The sequence below is a fragment of the Elephas maximus genome, chromosome 7 (genome assembly GCF_024166365.1).
Source record: "Elephas maximus indicus isolate mEleMax1 chromosome 7, mEleMax1 primary haplotype, whole genome shotgun sequence".
NCBI classification, from domain to species: domain Eukaryota; kingdom Metazoa; phylum Chordata; class Mammalia; order Proboscidea; family Elephantidae; genus Elephas; species Elephas maximus.
Genome location: NC_064825.1, coordinates 33,023,377 through 33,050,596, shown reverse-complemented (window position 1 = coordinate 33,050,596; position 27,220 = coordinate 33,023,377). Strand labels below are relative to the sequence as shown.

General features: G+C 39.1%; 1 protein-coding gene across 3 annotated transcripts in view; it reads right to left on the bottom strand.

Moving 5' to 3' along the window:
- GRM5 (glutamate metabotropic receptor 5) overlaps nucleotides 1-27,220 on the bottom strand; it is a 574,274-nt gene that overhangs the window by 103,263 nt on the left and 443,791 nt on the right. For all 3 annotated transcript variants that reach the window (XM_049890686.1, XM_049890685.1, XM_049890687.1), the window contains exon 5: nucleotides 2,745-2,991. In XM_049890686.1, the coding sequence (XP_049746643.1) occupies nucleotides 2,745-2,991 (247 nt within the window). The remainder of the gene's footprint in view (nucleotides 1-2,744; nucleotides 2,992-27,220) is intronic.

Below are 27,220 nucleotides of genomic sequence, written 5' to 3'. Positions count from 1 at the left end.
GAGATGTTACTCTGCCTTTGTAGCATGAAAGCAGCCATATCGGTTGCCATTGAGTCAACTCCAACTCTAGGTGACCTTAACGTGTGTCAGAGTAGAACTGTGCTCCATAGAAAGCAGCCACAAATAATACCTAAGAAAGTGACTGTGTTTCCGTAAAAACACAGTATATACAAAAAGAAGCAGCAGGCTGAATTTTACTTGCAGACCATAGTTTGCTGACCCCTGGTCTATACCATCGGTGATAAACAGTAAAGGTTTGTATTTATTACCTGTAATTTCAGAGCTCTGAAAACCATACGTTTTTTATAACCCGCCTGCAGCAAAATGTGACCTGATTTGAACTTATCTGTTGACAAAACCTGGCCAAAACTGTCACGAGGCTACTTATAGTCGATCGATCACACTTACTGTGAATATTCATATATTTTGCTGCAAAAAATATTAATGTGTTGTTGAAAGAATGTTGCATCACCCACGGCTGGGGGCATTATAACTTCTTCTAAATTAAAAAATTCTGAATTCTGTAGCACACCTAGCACCAAGGGTTTCATTAAAGGATTATGGACCAACAGTTGTCTGATCAAGTCTGGGATTTAAAAGCAATGATGAAAATTTACTCTCCAACAATCTCAAATGCATGTATTAAAGTGAGTTGTCCCCACCCCCTGCCTCCTGCTTAGGATCTTCCTCTTATGACTCTGTCATTCTAAAAGAATCTCTAGTAACCCAGGTTGCTCACCCAGCTGGGAACGTCTTTGATCCAACTGAGTAGTAACTTATACTTCCCAGAATTAACAACATACTGCCTACAATTACATTTCTCAGAAAATAGTGGCTGTTTCAATTTTGATCTAGTTGTTTGACATGCTGTTGTATAAAGTTAGAAGCTGAAGCCCAGGAACCTGAGTTAGAAATCTTGGTCCTATCATTTATTAGACTGTGTCTTTGGGCAAGTCGTTTAACCTTTAAAAGATTCAGTTTCTTCATTTGGAAAAGAGAGTAATATGAGGCTGACTCTACTAATTTATTAATGGCTTAATGTCATGCCCATTCTTAATAGAATGGATAGTCTCCAGTCAACTGTGAATTCCTAAAAATCGTTTGCAAAATATTCTATATAATGTTCTGGTGAGAAAAACCTATAAATTCCATCTAAGTCTTAAAGGAAATCATGTTTCCTTGAAGATGAATCAAGATTAAGAGTCAGTATCCTGACATTGCAGCGTATTTGGGAGATCATGGGCAAGACAGTGATGTTCTGCGTGATACATTAAGGTTTCCTGTTCAAAAAGACCAGAGATGCATCTGAGATACTTCTCTGCTACTACTTTGGTTGTGGAACTGGCTTGGGTACATGACAGTAAAACTCTCTGAACTGGTGGAGGCGTAATCATTAAAGCAAGCCTCTAGTTGATTCCAGTGCTCTGGAGGTGCATGCAGGAGGGATGACAAACCCGTGTGCACATATCAGAGCCTAGGTCTTGTCCTGAGCCTAAAAACAGTTCATTCATCAATCTGCCCAGAGAAGCCTTACAACAAACGACATTTTCTCTGGCCTTGAAAAAATGCTTGCATTTCCACAGATACATTGAAAAGCCAAAAAGTAGAAAACCACACGTGGAAAATCAGCTTATCTTGGCAAACAGCCTAACAGTAGCAAGATTATTCAAGCCTCTAAAGTAGAGATCTAGCTCTCCTCTTGGCTGTAAGACCTGAAACTAGCTGACACTTAGAAGTCCAACATGTATGATAGTAGAAGCTGCATCAGGGACCAACTTCGGCCCACCTCACGAATACAGAAGCTCCATAAATCAAGATTACTAATAGGCTGTGTAGGCGGTTGGAATGTGAGTTGTGGAGAGACTTATGAGACCTACTCTTGGCAGGGTCAATGGCAAACAGTGTACAGACACTCTCTCCAAGTAGTACAGCCCAGCTGAGGAATGACAGTTGTCAGACATAAACTGTGCTGGAATAGCACCTGGGGCTTAACAATGGGAGGCCATAGAACTCTAGCTGCCTTGATACATAAACTCAGACTGTCCTTTCAATAGCATTAGCCTTCACAGATTAAAAGTCCCATCTGTAGAGTCATGCAGGACTTTGGAGTATGAGTTAGATGTGAATGTTGGTAAGTTTCTAAGTATCTAGTGACTTCCCTGGAGGCCGACCTATAATTATAAGTAAGTTTATTTTTCTAAGGCTCTTCTCTATAAATAATGAAAAGTGAAATTTCAGAGAAAAGGGTAATTTAGTCCTCAACAAGAAAGGAAGTGCTCCAGCTGGAGGATAATTATATAAAATGATTTATAACTCAATGCAGGTAGAACAAAAAAAATGTATAAGTACCTCAGCCCTACTTCTGGGTTAATAGAAATTGAATTGTTCTTGTTTCAGAATAGTTCTATGACCCACGAAGAAAACAAAATACAAGGAATAACCCGGAAAACCTGTGTGGAAAAACCACTGATTGTCTATGATAATATAAGTCTCCTGCTTCTAAGTTTAGGTCCCTGAAATGTGGCAATGATTCCCAAACCACATTTTGGCTATTAGCATCAATACTTTTCCTTGCCCCAAGAAAGTGGGCCTTCCTCCCCCTGTCTTTGCTCACTTTGTGATGTCAGTGTTATCTTTCACAGCCAGGATGTCTAGATAACCACAAAGGATAGAAAAGTGCATCTTAGGATCAAGAGTTCAGTGTTATTCAGGCTCTATTGTCTACAAGTGAATTATAACAATACCTTCCTGGGGAGTCTCCATTCTCATCAAATAGGATCATATCTCCAGAAACACCAGTAAAATTGGTTTTCATCAGGGAGTCCAAAAGTTTTCTCCCATCAATTGGTTTCATTGCGTCACAGAGGCCTGCATAGCCTGGGCAGAGGGACATCTGCATGTTGTGAAGACCATAGGCCATGGAGTAGATTGCGTTGATCACAAATCCCATTTTGGAATCTTGAACATGATGTGTTCTCAGGGTCAGAGAACCTGTTGGGAAACAAATTAGGCATTAACATTGAGATTTAGTTCTACTGTAGCTAAACCCATGGGCCCTGTATAATTAGAGGATGCATTGGAACAATTTATCATAGTCAGAACTAGAGACAGTTCACAGATAAAATGCTAATATGTAGTGTGCCCAATAATTGTCTTTTATACCCAGGTTTCTTTCTGTAACTCCCAAGAAAGATTACAATCCTCAACAGTTGCAAGATTCATCAAACTCTCGGTATGGATACAGATGGGGCTGTATTTCTGTATCACAGAATTTATCCTAAGGATGCAATAATTGCCCTAATGCTCTGCTCTGGCAATATGCCTCTTTGGTTAAAAAATACTCAGGGAATTCTCAGTTTTCAAACTATAAAGTCCTCCTAGCCGAGAAAACTCGTCCCTCCAGTATCTGGCCTTAATTACCTATTTAGAGTAATCACCAACCATTTCTTTCCCATCTCAAAGCATAAACCAGCATCTTTGGTAGTTCTGAAATATAATTTAACATTTAGATTCTATTAAGTCATTAAACAATTCAATAAACATTTATTGGTGGCTGAGTATACATAAAATTGTGTGGTTGATAATCTAGGAAAATACAAAGATGAGATGGACATAGATTTTGCTCTTAAGAAACTTGTCTGATAACGGAGATAAATTATGTAACCACAGTGAAAGCTAAAGGGTGATATACAACACACATAGAGTTAAAATCTATACAGGCCCAAAGGAGGGAGAGACCTCTTACAAAATGGAAAGCATTTGGGAACATTTCATTAAAGAAAAAGCCTGATGGATTATTCATTTGACAAATATGAACTAAGTACCTGCTATTTCTGACTGTTCAACACATGCGGGGAGTGAGGGGCATAATGCTGAACAAAATAGACATGATTCCTGTTCTAATTGAGCATCTAGAGGGCAGATGAGCATCTAAGTAGACAATTAAAATGTGGTTTGGTAAGTGCTGAGGCGGGACTGAATTGCGAGGACACCAGACCCACACTTGAGGAATCATGGAAGGCTTCCCAGAAGCTCACTGACGCTGAACGTCACTTAGCTGAGTGACGAGTCGGGGTAAACTGGTGGGAATGCAAAATGGTGCAGCTGCTTTGCAGGACGGTTTGGCAGTTTCTTACAAATCTAAACAGGCTTACTATATGATTCAGGACTCATGTTCCTACGTATTTACCCACCCCAGTTGAAAACATATGTCCACATAAAAACCTGCACATGAATATTTAAGGCAGTTTCATTCATAATTACCAAAAATTGGAAGAAACCAAGATGCCCTTCAATAAGCAAATGGATAAACAAATGCGGTATATCCGTACAACGGAGACTTATTCAGTGATAAAAAGAAATGAGCTATCAAGCCAGGAAAGCAAATGGAGGAAACAAACAGTGCTAAGTGGAAGAAACTAGTCTGAAAAGGCTACATACTGTATAATTCTAACTGCAGGACATTCTGGAAAAGGCAAAACTATAGAGAGAGTGAAAAACCAGTGGCTGCCAGGGGTTCAGAGGGAGGAGGCAAAGGATGAATAGGCGAAGCACAGGGTATTTTAAGGGCAGGAAACCTATTCTGCGTGATACAATAATGGCGGATATGTGACATTATGCAATTGTCAAAAACTCATAAAACTGCAACACAAAGAGCGAACTTTAATATACATTATGCACTTCAGTTGAAATAATGTATCAAAGCTAGTTCATCTATTGTAACAAATGTACCACACTAATGCAAGTTGTTAATAATGGTAGAAACAGTGCAGGGGCGGGCAGAGGGTATATGGGTACTCTGTACTCTGTGTAGTTTTTCTGCAAACCTAAAACTCTAAAAAAAACAATAATTATGCTGTCAAACTGATCCCTACTTTTAGCGACCCTGTAGGACAAAGTAGGCTGGTCCCGTAAGGTCTTCCAGGCTGAAATCTTTTTTTTTAAATTGTACTTTACATGGAGGTTTACAGAACAAACTAGTTCTCATTAAACAGTAGACATATTGTTTTATGTTAACAACTCCACGATACATCAACACTCGCCCTTCTCGATCTTGAGTTCCCTGTTACCAGCTTTCCTGTCCCCTCCTGCTTTCTAGTCCGTTCCTCTGGGCTGGTGTCCCCTTTAGTCTCATTTTGTTTTATGGGCCTGTCCAATCTTTGGCTGAAGGGTGAACCTCAGGAGTGACTTCATTAGTGAGCTGAAAGGGTGTCTGGCGGCCATACTCTCAGGGTTTCTCCAGTCTCTGTCAGGCCAGCAAGTCTGGTCTTTCTTTTTGAGTTAGAATTTTGTTCTATATTTTTCTCCAGCTCTGTCTGGGACCCTCTATTGTGATCCCTGTCAGAGCAGTGAGTGGTGGTAGCCGGGCACCATCTAGTTTTAGTGAACTCAGTCTGGAGGAGGCCATGGTAGATGTGGTCCATTAGTCCTTTGGAATAATCTTTCCCTTGTACCTTTAGTTTTATTCATTCTTCCCTGCCCTCGAAGGGGTGAGACCAGTGGAGTATCCTATGTTGCCACTCACAGGCTTTTAAGACCTCAGACACTACTCACCAACGTAGAATGTAGAACATTTTCTTTATAAACTACGTTATGCCAATTGAGTTAGCCAGGCTGAAATCTTTACGGGAGAAGATCACCAGGTCTTTTCCCCTGCAGAGTGGCTGGTGTGTTCAAATCACCAACCTTCTGTTAGAAGCCAAGTGCTTTAACCATTGCACCACCTGGGCTCCATATATATGGAGTGAGGATAGGAATGTTCCAAGCATTTTGAAAGTTCACAGATGAGATAAAGCATGATGTGTCTGGGAAAATGAAAGAAGGTTGGAATGGCAAGAGCATGGGGTGGGTGGTGGGAAAGGGATATATAGGACATTTTAATCCACGTTAAAGCTTCTGTACTTTATTGTGAGAGCATAGACATCCTCTGAAGTGTTTTAAGTTAGGGAGGACATGATCAGATTTCTATTTTAGAAAGATCAGTCTGGCTGCAGTGTGAAGAAAGGTTTAAAGGGCTGTAGGAATGGAGGCAGGAAGATCAATGAAAAGGTAATGCAGTGATACCAGTGAGAAATGAAAATGTCTTTGCCTAGGGTACAGGCTGTGGGGTTAGATAAAAGTGTTTATAAAGCAGAATCTACTATCAGTCACTGTGACTGAAGAATAGGTAGAATTTGGACATATAGGATGAGTGAGCCAACCAGATGATAGGAACAGCTGAGGTAAAGACAAAGCTTATCATTTGGGGACCAGCTTGCTTTAAGAGAGATTTTAAAACATCAACAACAAAAACTCTCCAAGGATAGCATGGTCCTTCATGACTTCTCAAATGTAGAGGCATATCGCCACCTTTTGACTACTGGCCCCAAGACAGGCACTTTGAGTTTGACTGAGTAGAGAGGATCTCTAGGGAACCGGAACGGTTCATTCTGACATGAATATAAGATGAGGTGTCTTCCATCTATGGACTAGACACTGGCTCCAAGGTGCATTCCAACCAAATCTTACAATTTCCTTCTCCACAGACTCTATTTATACTTCCACATTTCAGTTAGCGCTGTTGGAAATTCCATTCCTCTAGTTGCTCAGATACTTTGAAGACACTATTGATTCTTCTCTTTCCTTTATATGTTCATAATTCTTATTTGATCTATGTTCAAAATATAGCCAGAATTAGACTACTTCACACCAATCTATTTCTACCAAGTTTAAGATACATCATTTCCTGTTTGAATTAAGCAATATCCTTCTAACTGGTCTCCTTGCTTCTGCCGTTGTTGCTACCTAGTTTCTACCTACCTTTTTTCCTCACTCCAGCCTATTTTTAATACAACAGCTAGACTAGTTCTCTGAAAATATAAGTCAGATCATGACACTGCCCTGCTGAAAACCTTCCAATTGCTCCCTTATAACTGAGAGTAAAAACCAAAGTCCTTAAAAGGACCTTCTAGGACATACAGGGTCCTTGTATAGCACCCCGTCCTCACCTTATTTTTCTGACTACATCTCTAGTAGTCTTCAATTAAATGATTGTACTCTAGCCATGCTGACCCTTCCCTGATTGACCTTCAGACATGCCAGGTATGCTCCTGCCTCTAGGCCTTTATAATTGCTTTCTTCTACCCAGAGTGATCTGCCTCAGAGAAATACAGAGCCTTCCCCATTATATCATCCTCTCTGTGAGACCTTCTCAGACCACAGGCTAAATCGCAACTCCACGCGCTTCTCACCCACATACATACTCTCTATCTCCTTAAATTAGTTTTCTACTTACCACCATCTAACATACTATATATTTTATGTGTTTTTCTTAGTTAGAGTCTGTCTCATCCACCTACTAAAATATAAGCTCTATGAGGGACTTTTTTCTGTTTTGTTTATTACTCTTACCTCAGTATCTAGAACAGTGGCTGGTACATAGTATGTTCTTATGTGCTGTTGAGCTGGTTCCAACTTATAGCGACCTTATGGGACAGAGTAGAAACCGTCCCATAGGGTTTCCAAAGAGCGGTGGTGGATTCGAACTGCTGACCTTTTGGTTAGCAGCTCAGCTCTTAACCATTTTGCCACCAGGTCTCCTGATACATAGTAGGTCTCCTGATACATAGTAAAAATAAATATTTGTTAAAAGAATGAAAGCACTCACCTCTAATTAGACTATCCTTTCTATTTCCATTTCCTCTGTAACCCTACTAACACTAATCTTACCCATTTTTTTAAGACTCCAAGAACACATATTTCATGAAAATCATCATAATTATAAATACTAAAATCAATCTTGTTCCTCTGAATTCCTTATCATTTTCTCTATATATCTCTCAGGCACCCTCTATACCATACTATAGTAATGTGGACATACCTAGGGAAAGGGAAATTTGACATGTTCAGTCTCTAAGAATGCCCTAAATGGCAGAGGAATTACTCCATTGATTCTCTTTCCAGAAAACTGAACAGTTTTGAGCCCATGCTTAGGTGCTTTACCATCAGTCTAAGCCATGTACTTAAACTCAATCACGAGTGCTTGCATCAGTATGAATAAGGTGGTACTTTGATTTTCATCCTTTTATTTTCCTTCTTTTGAACAGAGTAGGAAGATATAGGTACAAATCCCTTCTCTGTGTCTTGCTAGCCATGTTACTTGGACAAGTTACTTAACCTCTCTAAGATTCAGTTTAATCATCTGTTAAATGGTAACCTTTCTCTTACAAGGGTGATGTGAAAATTAACTGTTATAATGATGTTTTAAGTACCTAGCACAGAGTCCTGCACCAGGTAGGTGCTTTACAAGATAGTAATTGTACCAAAATGTGAATCATGATTTCCTCCAGCCACTGTGTTTGTGGTCAAGACTTTGGAGAATGGAAGCAAATCAGAGGTCTCACCTGATGTGATGCCCAGGATAGCTCTCCGGCAGCCATCCTTCAGGCTCCCTTCCTGATTATTTTTTATGTTTTATCTGTAATAGGCAGCAACTGGCACAAAGGCAAAATCTTGAGCGTTATTTGCTTGTAAATTAAACTCTCATACCTTCATAACTCTAAATTGAATGCGGGTAGTAATGACAACTTACATTTGTTTGACATTTTACTCTTCAAAATACTACTTTCATATATTAGTGATATGCATCAATACCATGAGACAGATAATACACAACAAGAATTGGTATCCACACCGTAGAGACAGAGATAAAGAAGCTGAGGCTTTTGACAAGTTAAGCAGATATTCCAAGGTCACACGGCTAGTAAAAAATCAGAAAGACTAGATTTTCTAATGCCATGTCTAATATTCTTCTTACTATACTATATTTTTATTTTGGGGAAATAATCCTGGAATAATATTACTGTATCATGTCTTTTTTAATAATAGTCTAATTCAGAGATAAAGTTAGGGAAAACAAACTAGTAACAAGATTTGATTTATTCCTAGAAACTGCTATGTTTCATGTCCCCTCAAATGTTGCCTGCTAGAGCTGCCCAAAAGCCCCTGGGTGGCATAAATAGTTAAGCTCTGGATGACTAGACACTTCTATAAGATCCCAATGCTGCCCAAAGAGGCCAGTTCTCAGACAGCCAGATCAGCTCCTTCTGCACATTCCTGAGCCCAGACCTCAGTCTGCTCTTTGTTTTGCTATTAGTTGCCATCAACTCAATTCTGACTCATGGAGACCCCATGTGTGCAGAGCAGAACTGCTCCCTGGAGTTTTCAAGGCTGTGACCTTTAGGAAGCAGATCGCCAGACCTGTCTTCTGAGGCACCTTTAGGTGCAGAAGAGCTGTCTGGCTATCTGAGAACTGGCCTCTTTGGGCAGTATGGGGGTCTTATAGAAGTGCCTAGTGACTATTTTCCCTTGCCATCCAATAATTCCAAGTGACTGTGAACTCCTCCCCTCAACAAGAACAACAAAAAAACTGCCAGAGAAAACTAATGGCAATTTAACCTTTTTAATGTCTCCCTAATTCATTTTGATGCATGTATTTTTTTATAAGAAAGATGTCCTAATCTGTATTAACATTTAAGATGCATCAGGAGATCAATTCAGAGAAATTCAATTTTGAATTCTGTCTAAATCATTCCACCTCCTTCCCAGCTGTCTTCCTCCCTGAGAGGAAGAAGTTCTTGGCTGAGCTATCACACTCAGGTAGCTGAGAGAGCTCTGTATGAATGAATGCTACTAGAATAAGAACTTTAAAAATGCTTTAAGTCTCCCAAAACCCAGTGAGCTGGGAGTTATTTTCATTATATATGAGGATAGTAAGGAAATCAAAGAATTCTTCTGGAAGGAGGTGATATCCGCATTCAAAAGACTCAATATTTGTTGATGAAAGAAAGATACTGGTGATTTAGGAAATTTTTCTCTCTTCTGGCTTTTTTTTTTTTTTTTTTTTGTCTCCTTTTCCCTCTCCCTAACTCTACACAATATCTAAAGGGCATGAATCTGCACTATGTTTTCTTTGTGGTGGAGAGTACACTTCAACTACTGAGAACAGCAGAACATGGAGGAAAGAAGTACAGATTCTGGAACCAGACAGAACGTTAGAATTACAGCTTTGCTGCCTACTAGCTGTGTTACTTTGGGAAGGTTCATTAACACCTCTATGCCTCATGAAAAAGAGTATCTAACAGATTTATAAGAATATTAAATGAGTTTATACTTACAAAGTATTTGATAAAATATAATCATTTAGGTCACCTGGTCCCTGACTCAAGTCCTGCTAATTATCTGATTTCTTTCTTCACATTCAATATAAGAGGGTTGGGATGGGGGAAGGTCTGTGGTTTTAAATTTTTGAACATCAAAATGTTTCATTCAACCAAAAGGTAATATGCATAAGTCTAATATAAATTAAATACAAGCAGAGATCCACTGGTTGAAGCAGGAATGGGGAATTAGATCTCTATTAGCTTAGACACGCTGCCTCTATCCCCACTGCCTTTGAGGTTCATCTGCAGGATTGCTAAAGCTTAGTTTGAAAATCACTGGATTGACTCAGAGCACTCTGATCTTTAACCAAAACCAAACCCACTGCTGCTGAGTCAGTTCTGACTCGCAGTGACCCTATAGGACAGAGCAGAACTTCCCCATCGGGTTTCCATGGCTGTAAATCTTTACAGACTGCTACATCTTTCTCCCACGGAGCTGCTGGTGAGTTTGAACCACTGACCTTTTGGTTAGCAGCCAAGCACTTAACCACAGTGCCACCAGGGTTCCTTTGATCTCTAACAACAGCTGAAAAATTAACCCTTTCATTATTTATTCAGTACCTACTCTGTATCAGGCACTGTGCTAGGCATTATAGGCTGTAATGGATGATCTCTCTGTGCAGTGCAGGAAGATAGAGATTAAACAATAACCACATATAATAATTTTGAATGGGAATAAATGCTATGAAAAATAAAGTACAGTTAATGAGATACAGAGAGTTGGGTTGTAGTACATTTTATATAGGATGGTCAGGGAAGGCATCTCTGTGGAGATAACATTTCAGTTGTGCTAGTTATGACAGAAAGAGAGAGAAAGATCTAGAAGAAGTATGTAGCCAGGCAGAGTCATTGAATAGTGCAAATGTGCCTAATGTGTTCTTTGACGAATAGAAGGAAGACTGAAATGGAGTGAATAAGGGGAAGAGAAGTGTGATATGAGGTCAGAGTGCTAGGCAGGGGCTGTATGACATAGGGCTTTGAAGGTCACTGGAGGGTTTTTATAAAGAAATACCATCTGATTTTCACTTTTTTAAACTTACTTTCTTGCATGGAAAATGGAATGAGCATGGAAGAATGGGAACAATTTAGGGAATATTGTAATAGAATACAGGGAGGTGATGTTGGCTTAGTCCAAGGTAGGATACTGAATATTATGAAAGAGAGAATAAAAGGATTCTGAATATTATGAAAGAGAGAATAGGATGTATGAATCATTGAATATAAGGTATTAGGAGTAAAAATAAATCAAGGATGTGGTCCAGTGAATTACTCGATATGACTCTTCTAGCCATGCATGGTCTTGTGACTCCTATAAAATAATTGGGTGGGACTATGCAAATAAGGTGCTTGTGGCCCACCAAGGGGATTAGACAGACTGCTAATAATGCACATAAAGTGTATCGAACACTTTCAGGGGTGGGGCCATGCAAATAAGGTATATGGAACCCTAACGAGGGGATCAGTCTGTTTTGCCATCCCACTAGGCTTAAAGGAAGCCAATCCCAGAAGCAAAAAATGGGACCTCTGTACTATCAAGAAAGAAGAGCCAGGAGTAGAGCTCATCCTTTGGACCTAGGGTCCCTGTGCTGAGAACCTCCTAGACCCAGAAGACAGACAGAGAGAGCTGTAACACTGGAGACAATGCAAGATGACGAGAAGCAGTGGCAGAAAAAAGGCAGCAGCAGAACCAGGAGACCAACTCGGTGCCTACTTCTGTGTTCCTTGTATCAATTCCTTTTCCTCCAGCCTCACTACTACTACCTTATTTAATGTTCTCAGAATTTTTAATTTTCAGGTTCCTGTGTAATTAATTATATTTTTGGACTCAGAACTAAATTTAAAAGGTACAAAAGATTTTAAAATGAAAAATCTCTCTGTACCTGTTCCCAGGCATTCAGTTCTTCTCACCAGATGCAACCGTTCTTGCCAGAGGTATTCAATTCACTAACCTCACCAATCCTTCCAAAGATATTCATTTATAAATACTTACATAAACATATAAAAGTTCTCTCAAATGGTAGCATACACACCCACACATACTATTCTACATTTGCTTTCAATACCATATCGTGGAGCTCGAACAGTTCTTTCCATATCAGTACATACAGATATGTTACATTATTTTACTGGCTGTATAGTATAAAAAACTTTTATAGTATACCTGGAGCCCTGGTGGCACAGTGGTTAATAACTTCGGCTGCTAACCATAAGGTCAGCAGTTTGAATGCACCAGCCACTCCTTGGGAACCCTATGGGGAAGTTTTACTCTGTCTTATAGGGTCATTATGAGTCAGAATTGACAAAACAGTAACAGGGTTTTTTGTTTTTTTAAATAATATAGCCTAATATGGATGTATTTTACTAGTCCCAGAGTACATATAGTTTGTTGCTTGGGTTACTGTAACAGTCTCTCAACAGCTCTCCCTTGTTGCCCTACATTTCCCAATGTGGGTATAGAGTGATCTTTCTAAAATACAAAACTGACTTTGTTAGTTTCCTGCTGAAACTATTCAGTTGCCTCAATTCAGATGATATCCAAATTATACTCTCTCTTGTCCTCACGTTTAAGACCTTTCCTATTCTGGGTTCTATTCACGTCTTCATAATGATCCATTATACTCTGTTCAATGGATATTCATATATTCAAAAGATATTCAAAACATATTACAGTCCCACAATAAACTCTGCTCTCTCAGTAGTTAAGAGCTCATTTGCTAACTAAAATGTTGGCAGTTTGAATCCACCAGCCACTCCTTAGAAACCCTATGGAGCGGTTCTACTCTGTCCTATAGGGTCGCTATGAGTTGGAATTGATTTGAGGGCAACAGGTTTGGTTTTGGTTCTCTCATATTAATTTTCTACTGGACAACTCACGGGTGTGCTCTAGGACTCACCTGCGCTCAGACATTGTTCATGAACCTTCCTAACCTTCCAGTGTTAATCTTATCACACACTAAACACTTTATACAGAAGTTGCCTGTTTACATATCTGGATCTAGTCTAGACTTAAGGCTCTGCTTTGTTCTCTTGTAGCACTGGTGGTGACCTGTTGCTAGTTTCCAGTATACTATGTGGGCTCCTTGACGGAGATTCTGTGTTGTTTATAGATGTAGCCGTGGTGTGTAGCACAGCATCTGGTATGTAATTGGCACAATTAATTTATGTTGAGTATATATTTTTTTATATAAATGAGGCTGGAAACCCTGGTGGTATAGTGGTTAAGAGCTATGTCTGCTAACCAAAAGATTGGCAGTTCAAATCCACCAGGCACTCCTTGGAAACTCTATGGGGCAGTTCTACTCTGTCCTGTAGGGTCGCTATGAGTCGGAATTGACTTGAGGGCAATGGGTTTGGTTTTTTTTTTTTTTTTTGCCTGTATGAATGAGGCCAGATGGATGACAGAATGCCTCAGAGGGTCTTACTGCTATGGTATATATATGTCTTCATACTATCACATCTGTTTACTAGAGGCAATCATTGCTCTATGGAGTGGCACTAAACAATGCTAAATAACAAAAGCAATATAAAACAGGAAGTGTAAGTATCAGTTGGAACATACAATCCCATTGAGCAATCTTGTGTGGTTTTACCATCTAGCAAAACTGCATGGAAAAAAAAAAATCTGGGCTAGATAGATGAAGTAAGCACAGTCCACCCTGTGTCTCCCACCAAATGCAGCTAAAATCCCTGGGCAGGATGCACAGAGCAGCTATCTGAGGACTCTGAAAAGTAAATGGTAGCAGGTGGATTTTAGAAGAAAATCAGAACCCAAAATACTCCTGAAATATATATGAGTTTTCTGGTCTTTTTCCTCCAGTTTCTCCCAGCTTGAACTCAAAGGCAGCCCAAACATGGAACTGCGCATTGGTTGCAGGCAGAGAGCTCTAAGAGACACCCTCCATTTCTAGTTTGACGAGTAGAAAGGGGCTCCCTAAAAGTCAGGGAGAGTGGGTAAAATCCTGTTTTTGTTTGTTTCCTTCCATCCAAGTCCCTAAGCAACCCTGCAGAGGTGGTGGCAGTTGTTGGCAAAGGCTGGGAGGTATCTATAGCTCCAATGGCAGAGAACCATTCTCTGTGACCAGTTGAACTACGTCCCAAGAGTATATGGGAATTCCCCATTGCTTTCTTCTTCTTCTTCTTCTTCTCTAGTTTCTCCCTCCTTGGCTCCCATAGCAAATTCAGGGGCAGAAACAGGAAGGGTGGGACAGATGTAGAAACTAAAGCTCCAGATTTCTACCTAGAAGGTCAGAGAACTGGAGAGGCTGGGACCCGGAAAGTGTTAAGGCAAAGGTATAGAGAGAGGGAGCTCAAGAAAATGATCATATAAAATTGGATACAAACTCCTGGCCTCACCCCCTAGCTGTGCATGCTTGGGTTTGACCCTAATCAGCATATTGGTTTTGAGGATTGAACTACAGGGTTGACATGGCCTCTGTCTAAGACGAGCCACTTGATGAGGCACTTGTGAGCCACAACTCACAGAAAGTGGGTTGAACCTGCAGTCTGAAACTCACCAGGGTGATTGCTTGTTTGAAAAAAAAAAAAAAAATCAACATTCTTCATAGGATTTAAACAAGACTAACAATCATGTATTATATTCAAATGTCCAGGATTATATGGTGCTTATAAGGTGACTACGAGTCGGAATTGACTTGATGACAACAGGTACAGAGTAACAGAAAGGAGACCTGGTGATGTTGTGGTAAAATGCTTGGCTGCTGATGATTGGTGGTTTGAACACACCAGCAGCTCTGTGGGAGAAAAAACCTGGCGATCTGCTTTAATACAACCTCCTGTAAACAGCCTAGGAAACCCTCTGGGGCAGTTCTACTCTGTCCTCTAGGGTTGTTACAAGTAAGAATTGACTCAATGGCACAGAGCAACAGAGTAACAGTATGGTCTAAAAATCTGGAGGGAGTACCGAAATGAAAAGAGTTCCACTAACTTTTCCTGAGCCTCTGTCTTTTTCAAACTCCCTACTCTCTTTTGGCCAACATAGCCTTTCTTTAGATATATTAATAGAACTTGGAGAGTTTATTCAATTCCTTTCTCCTTTCTGCTTTGGTCCTGGAGAGAAATTCTGGCTGGTTAATTTACTCATTGACTCCCTATTTTATGTCAGACACTGCTGGATGCTGGTCGTACCAACTCAGCATGTAAGGTACAGACTCAGTGATAGAAGTTTAGAGGAGGAGGGTACAAGAAGTTTTATCTTACTAAGCAAATTTTAAAGTCCTGAAGGTACATAACAATACAGCTTATTTTATCCAGTCTTTCTTTCTCATCCACTAAGAGGAAGGAGTCCCAGGGCCGTGCAGATGGTTAATGCGCTCAGCTGCTAACTGAAAGATTAGTTGTTTGAGTTCACACAGAGGTGCCTTGGAAGAAAGGCCTGGTGATCTACTTCAGAAAAATCAGCTATTAAAAACCCTGGGTTTTGAGAGGTAGAGAGAGAGGCCATTTTAATTAGTTGGCATGTTACTTAGTGCACCCAAACCTGGATGCTGTTGAACAATATTTACTTAAAGAGTTATTTTCTATGGCATACTAAGAGCTAGGCCCGACCTAGGTATGAAGTTTTGTACCAGTCCAAACTTGCCAGCTGTTCTCTGGCTGAATCTGCCTCACAAGAGACTGTAGAGAGGAAATGGAAGCAGAGAAGGATGTTGATACCCTCTTTTCTTTCTTCTTCAGAACTGGATCCCTGATTTAAAGCACTTAAAATTCAATCCCAATTTTACTATTGTTTAATCAAATCAGAGGACCCCAAAATGATTAGCAGAAACAAATGCTCCAATCTGTGATTACAATTTAATTTTATAGCCTTCAGAACATATTTGTTAATTCTTCTGGGGAACCAGAACCTTGAAGCTTAGTAGCTGTTAAACCAAGGAAAGGCAGAATGCCTTAATAACACAGAATTGGAGGAAGTCTGAAATCCAGGGGACTTTAGCATCTAGTCTGAAAGCTGCAACAAGAAAGCCCTTGGGCTGAATTTGGCCCCCTAGGTATGTTTTGTTAAGCCTGAATACTTTTTTGTGGAAATTTCACATAACATCCAGCTTTATAGATGCTCTTGAAAAACCAGAAGATGTAGCATTATTGGCTACACATTCTCATGTCGCAAATATTGACCTGCTTCTGTCTTTAATGTCACTTCTCTGGTGCCTGTACTTCTCTGAGATCATGAACCCTAATCTAGCCTAACAATCTCATTTTACAAATGGGAAAAAATAACGGCATGACTTACATAAAGTCATTCCTTAGGTTAGTGGTAGCTGCCCCTAGATCCCTTGTCTCCTGACTAGTATTATTTTCATTACAGTAGGCAAAGGAGAAGATGATTTTAAAATGTTTTCAATGAATTAACTCATGGCCATGGAGTAATGAAGTGGGCAATCATTTGTTTAAAAACCAAATAAACAAAAAATGCAAGTTGATTCTTTGTGTTAGCTTTTACAGACCCACTGCCGTTGAGTGGAGTCTGACTCATAGTGACCCCACAGAGTTTCCAAGGCTGTAAGTCTTTACAGAAGTAGACTGCCACATCTTTCTCCTGTGTTATCTTTTATACTAGGTACTGAAATACTTTCAGATTGCCATCTTTATTTCCTTAAGTAGAACTGCCCCACAGGGTTTCCAAGGAGCAGCTGGTGGATTTGAACTGCCAACCTTTTTGGTTAGCAGCCATAGCTCTTAACCACTGCGCCACCAGGGTTTCAGGGAAAGAATCTTAAAGGGATATAAGGGAAGGGATTCAAGCATTTTCTGGGAAGGAGATTATATACCTGGAAGATGCCATTGGGTAATGTACTGTAAACATTACAATGAAAAAAAAATTCAATGAAACAAATTCTTCCCACTCTCATTTATTTTCTATATCTACTCATTGCTTATACTTATGGCAAATGGATTCAAGTTATATACAGTAGATGACCCAATAATTTGTCTCCTGCTGTGACAGAAGGGCAGAGCATTCCCCAAGCCAGAATTAATCTTTTGCTATTCCGTGCACCCACAGAAATGTGTTTATACCTCTATTAAAACACAACACTTTCTGCCATGCATTTGAATCATCTGTGTGCTTGCCTGTGCCCACCACAGTGTATGAACTCTCTGCTTGTATCCTCCACATATCCTAACACTGTGGCATAGAGTGGGCAATCCATTCCTTCATTTAACATTTGCTAAGTGCCTATTTTGTGCAAGAGCCTCAAAATATTTTATGCAATTCAGAGATTTGTTCAGAACAGACCATCAGCCCTATGAGCATCAGACTCACATTGATCTTGTTTAGCATTGTGTTGCCAGCACCCAGAACAGTGTTCAACATTGCTAATAAAATATTGGTGGATCATATGAATGATGGATGAATGTGAAATACATTTGCTGTATGAAACCTAACATAGAGTGGGCCAGACAGAAAAATCAATGTTATAATGAAGGTGTAGGTAGCTTCTTGGGAGCATAGATTATGACAAATGGAATCAGGGGCTGGTGATATAATCTAATCTTGGACAGAGACAGTGATGTCAGGAAGGAAAGAATAGCCCATGAAAAGGCTGGAGTGACTGATGACAGCACATAAACCATTTATCCTCTTGCCTAGCACTATACATGCTTATTCTGTGTCAGGCAGCGTGGGGACATGGGGAATCCAGAACTGTATCCACATGTCTGCAGAAATACCAGTTTCTAATCCAGTTTCTGATATTTGCAGTGACTCTAATTTATAACCGTGCCTAAAATACAGGCAGCTGACCTCTAAATGCTTGTATTTTTGAAATGCAAATGAACACAACAGAAAGAAGATGTGCCCTCAGGGAGCTACAGGGTCTCAACAGAGATTGTACACTTCTATGTGCAGAACACCCAATTTTAAAATTACATTATTCACCAGGAGCAGCCGGTTGGCAGCCCTCTGATGGGATGTTATTTCAGATAGCATATCTTGTTCACCATTCACATTACAGTATTTTCAGGAACTTCTATATGATGTATAAAAGAAAGAAGAATTCCAAAAGGATGCTGAAAACTGGCAATTAGAATATTATTTTACAAGTGTATGACAACAAGTGTGGCATTACCTTTCCCTTACTCTACTAAGACTAGACTCCTAGATCAGACCTTTCCTACTAGTCCCTATCTGTCTGCATTTTCTAATGTTTCCTGAAGATGTAGCTCTCTGGTGTCTGGTTAGTTCTTCCTGTCAATACTTCAAAACACAGTTTAATGGTCACCTTTACTGTGAAACCTTACTAGAGTTTCCCAGGTAGCGATGAAGGATTCTTTTTCAGGACTTTCTTATTTGGAAAATAGGGAAAAGAATACCTTCTTGTAGAGTTTCAAGGATTAGAGACAATGCATATATAAGTCATGGCTGTATAAACAAACAAAACCAAACCAGTTGCCATCTAGTTGATTCCAACTCATAGCGACCCTATAGGACAGAGTAGAATTGCCTCGTAGGGTTCCAGGGAGTGGCTGGTGGAGTTGAACTGCCGGTTGTTTGTTTAGCAGCCATAGCTCTTAACCAGTATGCCACCAAGGCACCAACTCATGGCCCTATAATAGGCACTAAATAACTCAAAGCTCTTGCTGCTGCTGTTATTGTATATCTAGTATAGTTTATTACAAGATATTTTAGTCTAAATTATTTATAAAATTAGCATGCCATATTTTTGAAAATTTGAGAATTGTACTTTTTTATTTACAAAATTTTCCAGAGTTTGCTTCTGAAAATAAATGGTGTTAAAAATTTAAGTTCCATTAAGACTTTTACATCTAATTAAAAATAACAAGCATGTAAATGAAAACTCTGCCTCATATAATAAGCACTGTAATTGAAATGTGGTAGAAAATTGAAAAAAAATTACATTGCAGTATGTATGCTTTCTGAAAGAATTCAACCACAAAATGCATTGTCCACACATTGTATGCATGGAAGATTATCATGTCTAATACAAGAGATTTGACTAGTGTAAATTTGTATAAGATGATAGACATTGGAGAATTTTCATCAAAAAATATTTGATTATTCTCTGAGTGTGCTAGTTACTGTACCAAGAGTACTAGACTCTGTGATGTTGTGGTTAGCTGGCCTATGTCTCACTGTGACCCCATTCACAACAGAATGAAGTATTGTCTGGTCTCAAGTCATCCTCATGATTGGTTGTGATCAGTGGAGAAGAAATGGGAGAAGGAAGTATCCCATAAACGCTAGGTGCTTTACATTCATTACCTCACTGAAACCTCACAGCAAATATTTAAGCTAAGTATTATTTTCTTCCTTTGTTTAGATGAGAAAATTTGTGCTCAGAGAGTTAAAGTAAAATCCCCAATGGCAAAAAGCTAAAATGTAGTAAGGTAGAATTTCAAACCCAGTTCAGTCTGGCTTTATAGGCTGACCTTTCTCCACCATACCAGTATCTCCCCTAATTTCCTATAAACTCAAGAAAATACTTTGGAATGTTAATTCCCTCCACTTGAAAGTGGTAATAATCATCTCTACTAACTTCTGAGTGTAAAACCTGATGAGCAAATGAGAGATTATATATAAGAGAGTTTGATCAATTGTAATGAAATTACTGTTATTCTAACTTTACCATCACCAAAGCCTTGTGAGTAGATACTGCTACTGTTAGCCTCACTTTTTTATGTACAGAAACAGGTTCGTATATGTTGAACAACTTTTCTAAAGACAAACAGATTGAAACACATTCTTCAAATTGTAAAGCCTTGGTAGTATCTGGACTGAATACTTTTTCAATCACTCTAAACCCATTGCCGTCGAGTTGATTCTGACTCATAGTGACGCTACAGGACAGAGCAGAACTTCACATAGGGTTTTGAAGACTAATCTTTATGGGAAGCCCTGGTGGTGCAGTGGTTAAGCATTTGGCTGCTAACCAAAATGTCAGTGGTTTGAGCCCACCACCCACCCTGCAGGAGAAGAAACAGCAACCCTATAGGACAGAGTAGAACTGCCCCATAGGATTTCCAAGGAGTGGCTGGTATTAACAAACTGAGTCATGGGAGGGGTATAACAACAAATATCATTTTCTAAAACCTTAACTTATCTCCTAGGCTCAGTCCTGATTTAGCTTTGACATACAGGTCATCAGTGTACCAGACCAATGCAACCCACTTTGGATCCTTTCCTATGGACAGGGATTTAACACCATGTGTTGAAGACAAAATCCAACAACATGGAAAACTTGAGACTACTGATTTTTCCTGCTTCACATCATTTTGCAAAGTTCCAAACAGGGTTCAGTGGTGGCCATTACCTCAAACTAATGTTTCGCATCTACAGCGGACAGCATAATAAAAAGAACATGATGTTGAGGCTTGAATTCAAATTATAACTCTGTTAATTTGTCAGTCATATGCCCTTGCTCAGGCAAGCAAGTTAAGCCTTTGTTTACTCATTTATAAAATAACATCAACAGGGACAAAAAAAAAAAAAAAAAATAACTGAAGTTCAAGAGTGAGCATGTGAATGAAAAAGCAAGAGGAAACCATGAGATGTTTTGCGAATACAGACCAAAATCTCTTAGTGGTTACTAGGGGTGGGAAGGAGCCCTGGTGGGATAGTGGTTAAGAACTCTGCTGCTAACCAAAAGGTCAACAGGTCAAATCTACCAGCTGTACCTATGGGGCAGTTCTACTCTGTCCTGTAGAGTCTCTATGAGTTGGAATCAACTTGATGGCAAGAAGTTTTGGCTTGGTTTTGGTTTAGGGGTGGGAAGGAGGGAGAAAGAGGCCTGGCAAGCTTGGGGGCACTGAGTTTCTGTTAAGGGTGATGGAAAAATTTGGAAATGGATACTGACGATGACTGCGATTAGTGTCACTGAATAGTACATGTAAAAAATGTTGAAATGGCAAATTATTTAAAATTAATAAAAAATGGGTTATTATGATTATTTTATAATCTACAAATGTGAGGATAAGTTGTATCAATTCTCCAAGGAAAGGGAAGATCCTAACAAAAAACTGTCTGTTCATTCTGGCCTGACATCTATCTGCAGCGAAGCAATTCAGAATAGAAACGTCACTGTCCTTCTGAAAGACTTCCTGAATTTTTAGGTCAACTTATTGCTGGCGGTCAAGGTGGAGACCAGCCCTTGGATGATATTAACTATGACCTACCTGTGTGTCTGAAATACTTTTCTTCCCTGCTTAGTCTCTAGAACTGATTAGGAAAAAAAAAAAAAACTGATCACAGTGGAAGGCCAAGAAGTTTAAAAGAGGAGTCACCCCAACACTTTAACTGTATACAATCTCTTAGGTCTTATCTAATTGAAGAGTCTCTAATATTAACACACCTCAAAAGAATTATTAAAGATAAGCAACTGCTTATGTAACACTGCCAATGTTACCACGGTGAATATGTATCAGTTTCATCACAATATGGATTTCAATCCTTTTGATTCAGTGTAAGACTGAGAACTGGCTGCCAGAGGGGAAGCCTGGGTGCAAGGATTGTAGAAGGGAGGGAGATACATGCCTCCTGACACCTGGTCTTTTATTCAAAATGTGATATACAAAATGTGAATAATACATCATTCAACAAGTGTTTATTCAGTGCCGATTGTATGCCAGGGCTATTCTAGTCAGTAGGGTTTTCAGCAAATATTTGTTCAGCCACCTAGTATATTTACTCTTTAGTCTATAAAATTGTGTAAAAGCAGCAGAGAAGTCAAACCCATGGTATTTTAGACTGTGTATTTTTATGTACAGAGTTTAGTTTATTTAGCGTTATGCAGCTCGTTTGAGACTGCTTTACTACTTACAAGCTGTGTGATCTCAGGCAAGTTATTCAACCTCTCCAACCATTATGTTTTCTATTTTTTACAAAAGGACACTAGCAATAGCCATCTCATAAATTGATGGAGGCATAAAATGAGATACTGGAGGGCAAAAGTAGGTAAACATGGGGCCTAGCAAGCAAGTAATGGCTTATTAAATGTTAATTATGATGATGATAATGAGACCTCTTATTTTATCCCCTATTATTGAATTAACCTGTAGTAATCTTCAAAAAAAAATTTTTTTTTTTTTAATCTTCATTACTTTGTTTAGAATACAAATTCTCTTCCGAATTTTGAAGTACTCCCCATTGTACCTAAATTCTAGGGAAAGACTGTATAATCCTTTTATTAGGGATGCTAAAGTGGCCTTATCCTCCTATGTTCTCCATCCCTTGGCCACCAGGCCATGAGAATGTAACCTAGGCTCAAAATACTGGAAGCTCCCTCTCAGGAATCTGGATAAAGTGAAGGTAAAACAAAGGGATGCCTGGTATTTGTTTGCAATGGAGTGGCAGAATCCAAGGGCAATTATATTCCGGCCAAACTTCTGAAAATTCATTGCTGAGTTTCCTGCTTCTTGGCCCTAGGCAGGTGGTCCAGGTCTCCTAACTGGGAGGCCCCAACATCCTTCAAAATTGTATTCTGTGTTTACATTTATTTTTATTTTACTTAAGAGAGCCAAGCTAAAATTGGTTTCCATTCTATTCCAAAAAAAATGAAACTTGTTGCCATCAGAATTGACTCATAGTGACCCTATAGGCTAGAGTAGAACCGCCCCACAAGGTTTCCAAGGAATGGCTTGGTGGATTTAAACTGCCGACCTTTTGGTTCACAGCCAAGCTCTCGCTACCCAAACCCCTGTCTGAACATGAGTCAAATGACTGAGAAAACGGCCTCTTATCAACTGGGCAAATACTTATACTTGGGTACTAATTCAACTATAGAATCGCTATGAGTTGGAATTGACTCAATGGCACCTAACAACGATTCAGCTATTAATTTTTATAGTAATTATTAGCTTGGCTGTATCCAATGTTCCATGGGTTTTTATGAGTGCCTATAGTCCAAGAGAGGCAAAGTAGTTAATTTTCTATCAAAGTAGAGCCATGGGCCAAAAGATTTCTTAAGCTGAATATTTGACAAAGAGAATGCAAACATCAAATTGAATTCACTACTCCTGCATTCCCTCATCCGGTGTAGCAGATGCACTGCACTGTGGAAGCTGGTTTCATGAAGTAGAATATCCTCCAATTACCTACGACTATTTAAACCTGCTCATTCAGTTTAGAGACAGAAAATTGCCAGGTGAATTTTCTTCTCTCCTTTGTCTGCCAAATGAGGCTTAATTAACTATTGCCTGAGAGCATACATGGAAACTCTGGCCCATGTCTACTTATTAAATTACTCCAAAGAAACTGAGAACAACGGAGAAGGAAGAATGACCACAGAGAACCTGGAATAAGAAACTACAGATTTTAGGCATCAAGGGAGTCTATTGCAGGAAACCTGCCATATGCTTCTGAGACAATCAATTCAAACGCTGGGTTTGTTTTCCAAACCTTGTTGCATGGTGTCCAATGATAACTCATTTTCTAGAATATTTTAAGTATCTTCCTTCAGAAGTGACTTACTATATATCAGACTTTTCTATTTTCCTCTGGAGGTTTGGGTTAGAAATGAAGGTGAGATTTTTATGATACTAAGAGGATATTAAGGAGCCCTGGTGGTACAGTGGTTAAGTGCTCAGCTGCAAACCAAAACGTTGGTGGTTCAAACCCACCGGCTACTCCACAGGAGAAATATGTGGCAGTCTTCTCCCATAAAGATTTTGGTCTTGGAAATCAAATGGGACAGTTCTACTCTGTCCTACAGGGTCACTGTGAGTCAGAATCGACCCAATGTCAATGGGTTTTAAGATGATATTATTGCTAAAGAATGTAGAATGTGGAATTGTAGTTTAATTTAGAGAGTTTAGCATAGAAAATGCAAGTCACATTTTATATTTTATAAATACAAACTGTTGTATTATAAATATAAAGAAGAAAAATAGTATTATGTTAGCTATCATCAGGGTGAAAACCTTATATAAGCATTAATCTAAAAGGCTGCTTTCTGAAGAGTGAATCTGCAGAGCTATGTAATCTGAGGGTTCTCTATCACTTCCATTTACAAGAAGAATCCTATGCTCAAACTATCATTCACTTTCATGTCCCCACCTGGAAGGTGGTAGGTGACTATCTGTAGGACACACAGTTTAATGGGTATTCTTCCACTCCTGCTGTCCACTCTACATTCAGAATTTTGTCTTCATGATCAGCCAGATCACAGAAAGGAGCCTTATAACTCCTTGTATCCCATAACTTGGCAATGTTTTCTAAGGCATATGAGATCAGGGGCTCTGTGAGGGACAGATTAAAGAGCTGAAGAGTGCCAGGAATCCAGAGAGCAAGGCTTTTAACATGCAGCGAAGTCGGTTTATCATCCTGTCCTCAGAGAGAAGAGGGAACAAGATGGCTAGAGCTCCTCTCAGGTGGGATTGTGCCCCACTTCAGCTTATTTCTATAGCAGGAGTGCATGGGGAAAAAGAGAAAAAGGCCACGCCTGTGTCCCTGACTTTTTAATCCACAGTGGCACTGCACACTGTCAAAGGTGGCCCAGTCAGTGTCCTGGAATCTGACCAAATTATTATTTCTCTTCCTTAGAACGAATATTGGGTGGATCCCTTTCTCTAGAAGCCACAGTTTGATAGTAACTAAAAAAAAATTATTAAGTGCTAACGTTGCCAGCATTATGCTATAGAATCATGGGCATGAAATGGTCATGTGGTTAGCTCTTGAGCTGTTATAACCTTGAGGGAATGTTTAATTCATATTATTAACCAAAAAAAAAAAAAAAAAGCACTTTTCCAGAAGACATCATTTTTAGTTTAGCCCATAGGAGAAGGGTAAAATGACTACTCCTAGTGCCATACTGGAAAAAGAAAAAAAGAAAAAGCTGTTGCCCTTAAGTCAATTCTGACTCAGTGACCCTATAGGACAGAGTAGAATTGCCCTATAAGGTTTCCAAGACTGGAAATCTCTACAGAAGCAGACTGCCACATCTTTCTCCAGCAGAGCCACTGATGAGTTCGAACCATTGATGTTTAGGTTAGCAGGTGAGTCCTTTAACCACTGCACCACCAAGCTCCTCTCCAGTTCCATAGTTCAGACAAAACACAGAAATGGCAGGCAGAACTTAGAGACAACAGTGAGGACCAGGAAATGGTTACCCAAATAGAGCAGGTATTAAGTAAAATTTACCAGGTGGCCTCACATTGAAATTTCACAGATATTTCTTAGCCAATACTTTCAACAACGCTTTAAGTTGATAGTAGTGTTTACGGGTTATAAGGTCAAGTGGTAGAGATTTAACCACTTGCCCAAATTTACCGAGCCAGAAAATGGCAGAGAAATAAATTGCTAAACATTGGCTTTTTATATGCCATGGTTTACTAGCTATAGCTTATATAAGTTGCTCTGGAACTATTAAATATTCTTGAAAATTGATTTAGGTTTTTTTTTTTTTCTAGAATTTCCCACATGCAACATATGCGAATTTAAGCAGAATATGGAAAATATTTTAACCTGGAACCTTTGTGACAGCAAGAATTTCCACATACCTATGAATGAACGAATCACTTGTGTTTCTACTATGTGACTTTGATTTGTTTGAATTGCATGTCTTCATACAGAATACAGATCCATGTAATTTTGGGATGAATTCTTTCTGATAACCACATTCTACTGTTTGTTCTGAACTGTTGAGATTCTTAGCTCTTTGAAATTGTTAGAGGAAAATGTTGTGCAGAGTAAATGATACTAACAATGATATAAATTATTGAATTTTACTCAATTCCAGAGACTAGGTTAAGTGCTTCATAGGCACTATTTTATATTCTTATCATAAGAGGTACTATTTTATATTCTTATCATAATACCTCTATCTGGTAAGCATTTCAGTAACATTCCCAATTTAAGGTTGAAGAAAGGGAGGATAGACTTTAAGCAATTTGTCCATTGTCACAGAGTTAATATGTGCCAGAGCCAGGATATAAATCTAGCCTGTCAAGCCCCTAAGCTTGTCCATAACCACTCTACTATAATGCCTTTGGTTTAATTTTCATTTCTCTAAATCCACTATTCATGCATAAATCCATTTAATCACATTTGTTACATTTTCCATCATGTTTTCAGATAGAGATGGCAGTAGGTAAAGTTCTGATGCCTAAGGAAGTATGCTTTCAATAACCAACCTCAAATTCTAGTGAGACACAATCATCAGAGAGCATATGCACACTTCTAGCTGGAAATTTACTGATCATAAAGGTGGGGGGAATTCCCAACTAGTGGTACAAACCTTTCTGAACACAGGAAATCTTTTTACTGTCAAAAACTTTCATACGCTCCAAAAATGTTGCGTGTTTTAGTCTATTTTGACTTAGAAAACATAGTACCAATAAACTGTGATTTCAATAACTCTTCAAATTAATTTATAACAGGTTTTAACAGACTATGCATAAAAATGTGACTGTATATACACAAATGTACACACAAGGTTACCTAAAGCATAGCTCTTCAGTCCATTGGCAATGCTCAGCTACATAAGGATTCTATACCCAGGCAGTGATCGACAGTGACCCATAAAGGGCCAACAGCCCACAGATTGAGAAATACTGTTCTAGGTCTTCTAGTCACTGTACCATTACTTAGGTGTAAGAGACATAAAGTCACATTTATCTAAGAATATTTACCAAATTCCTGCTATATAAATGGCATGCTGCTAGGCATTTGGGGACCAGAAGTTGAGTAAAATGGCTCCTTCCCTCGATAAACTAAATTCTAATGGAGAAAGAGGAATATAATGCTTTCGCATGTGTTGTAACAATGTAAAGAAAAAAAAAGCATTTATCTGTTTTTTTTATAACACAGTACAAAAACTCTGTTGACTGGATGCTTCAGCCCCTGTGGAGTTGTTTGCTTTTTTTTTTTTTCTCATCAGCAAAGGGCCTATGTGTGGTAAAGTAATTTTTTCAGTATCTTTTGGCCAAAAAGGTGAGCAGCCCATCTCTAAGGGTAGAATTTTTGAAGGAGATGAGAAAACAAATAAGCAGACAAATAGCTCTATATACGAAATAAATATTTTCACATGTAGAAATGCCGAGAAGAGAGG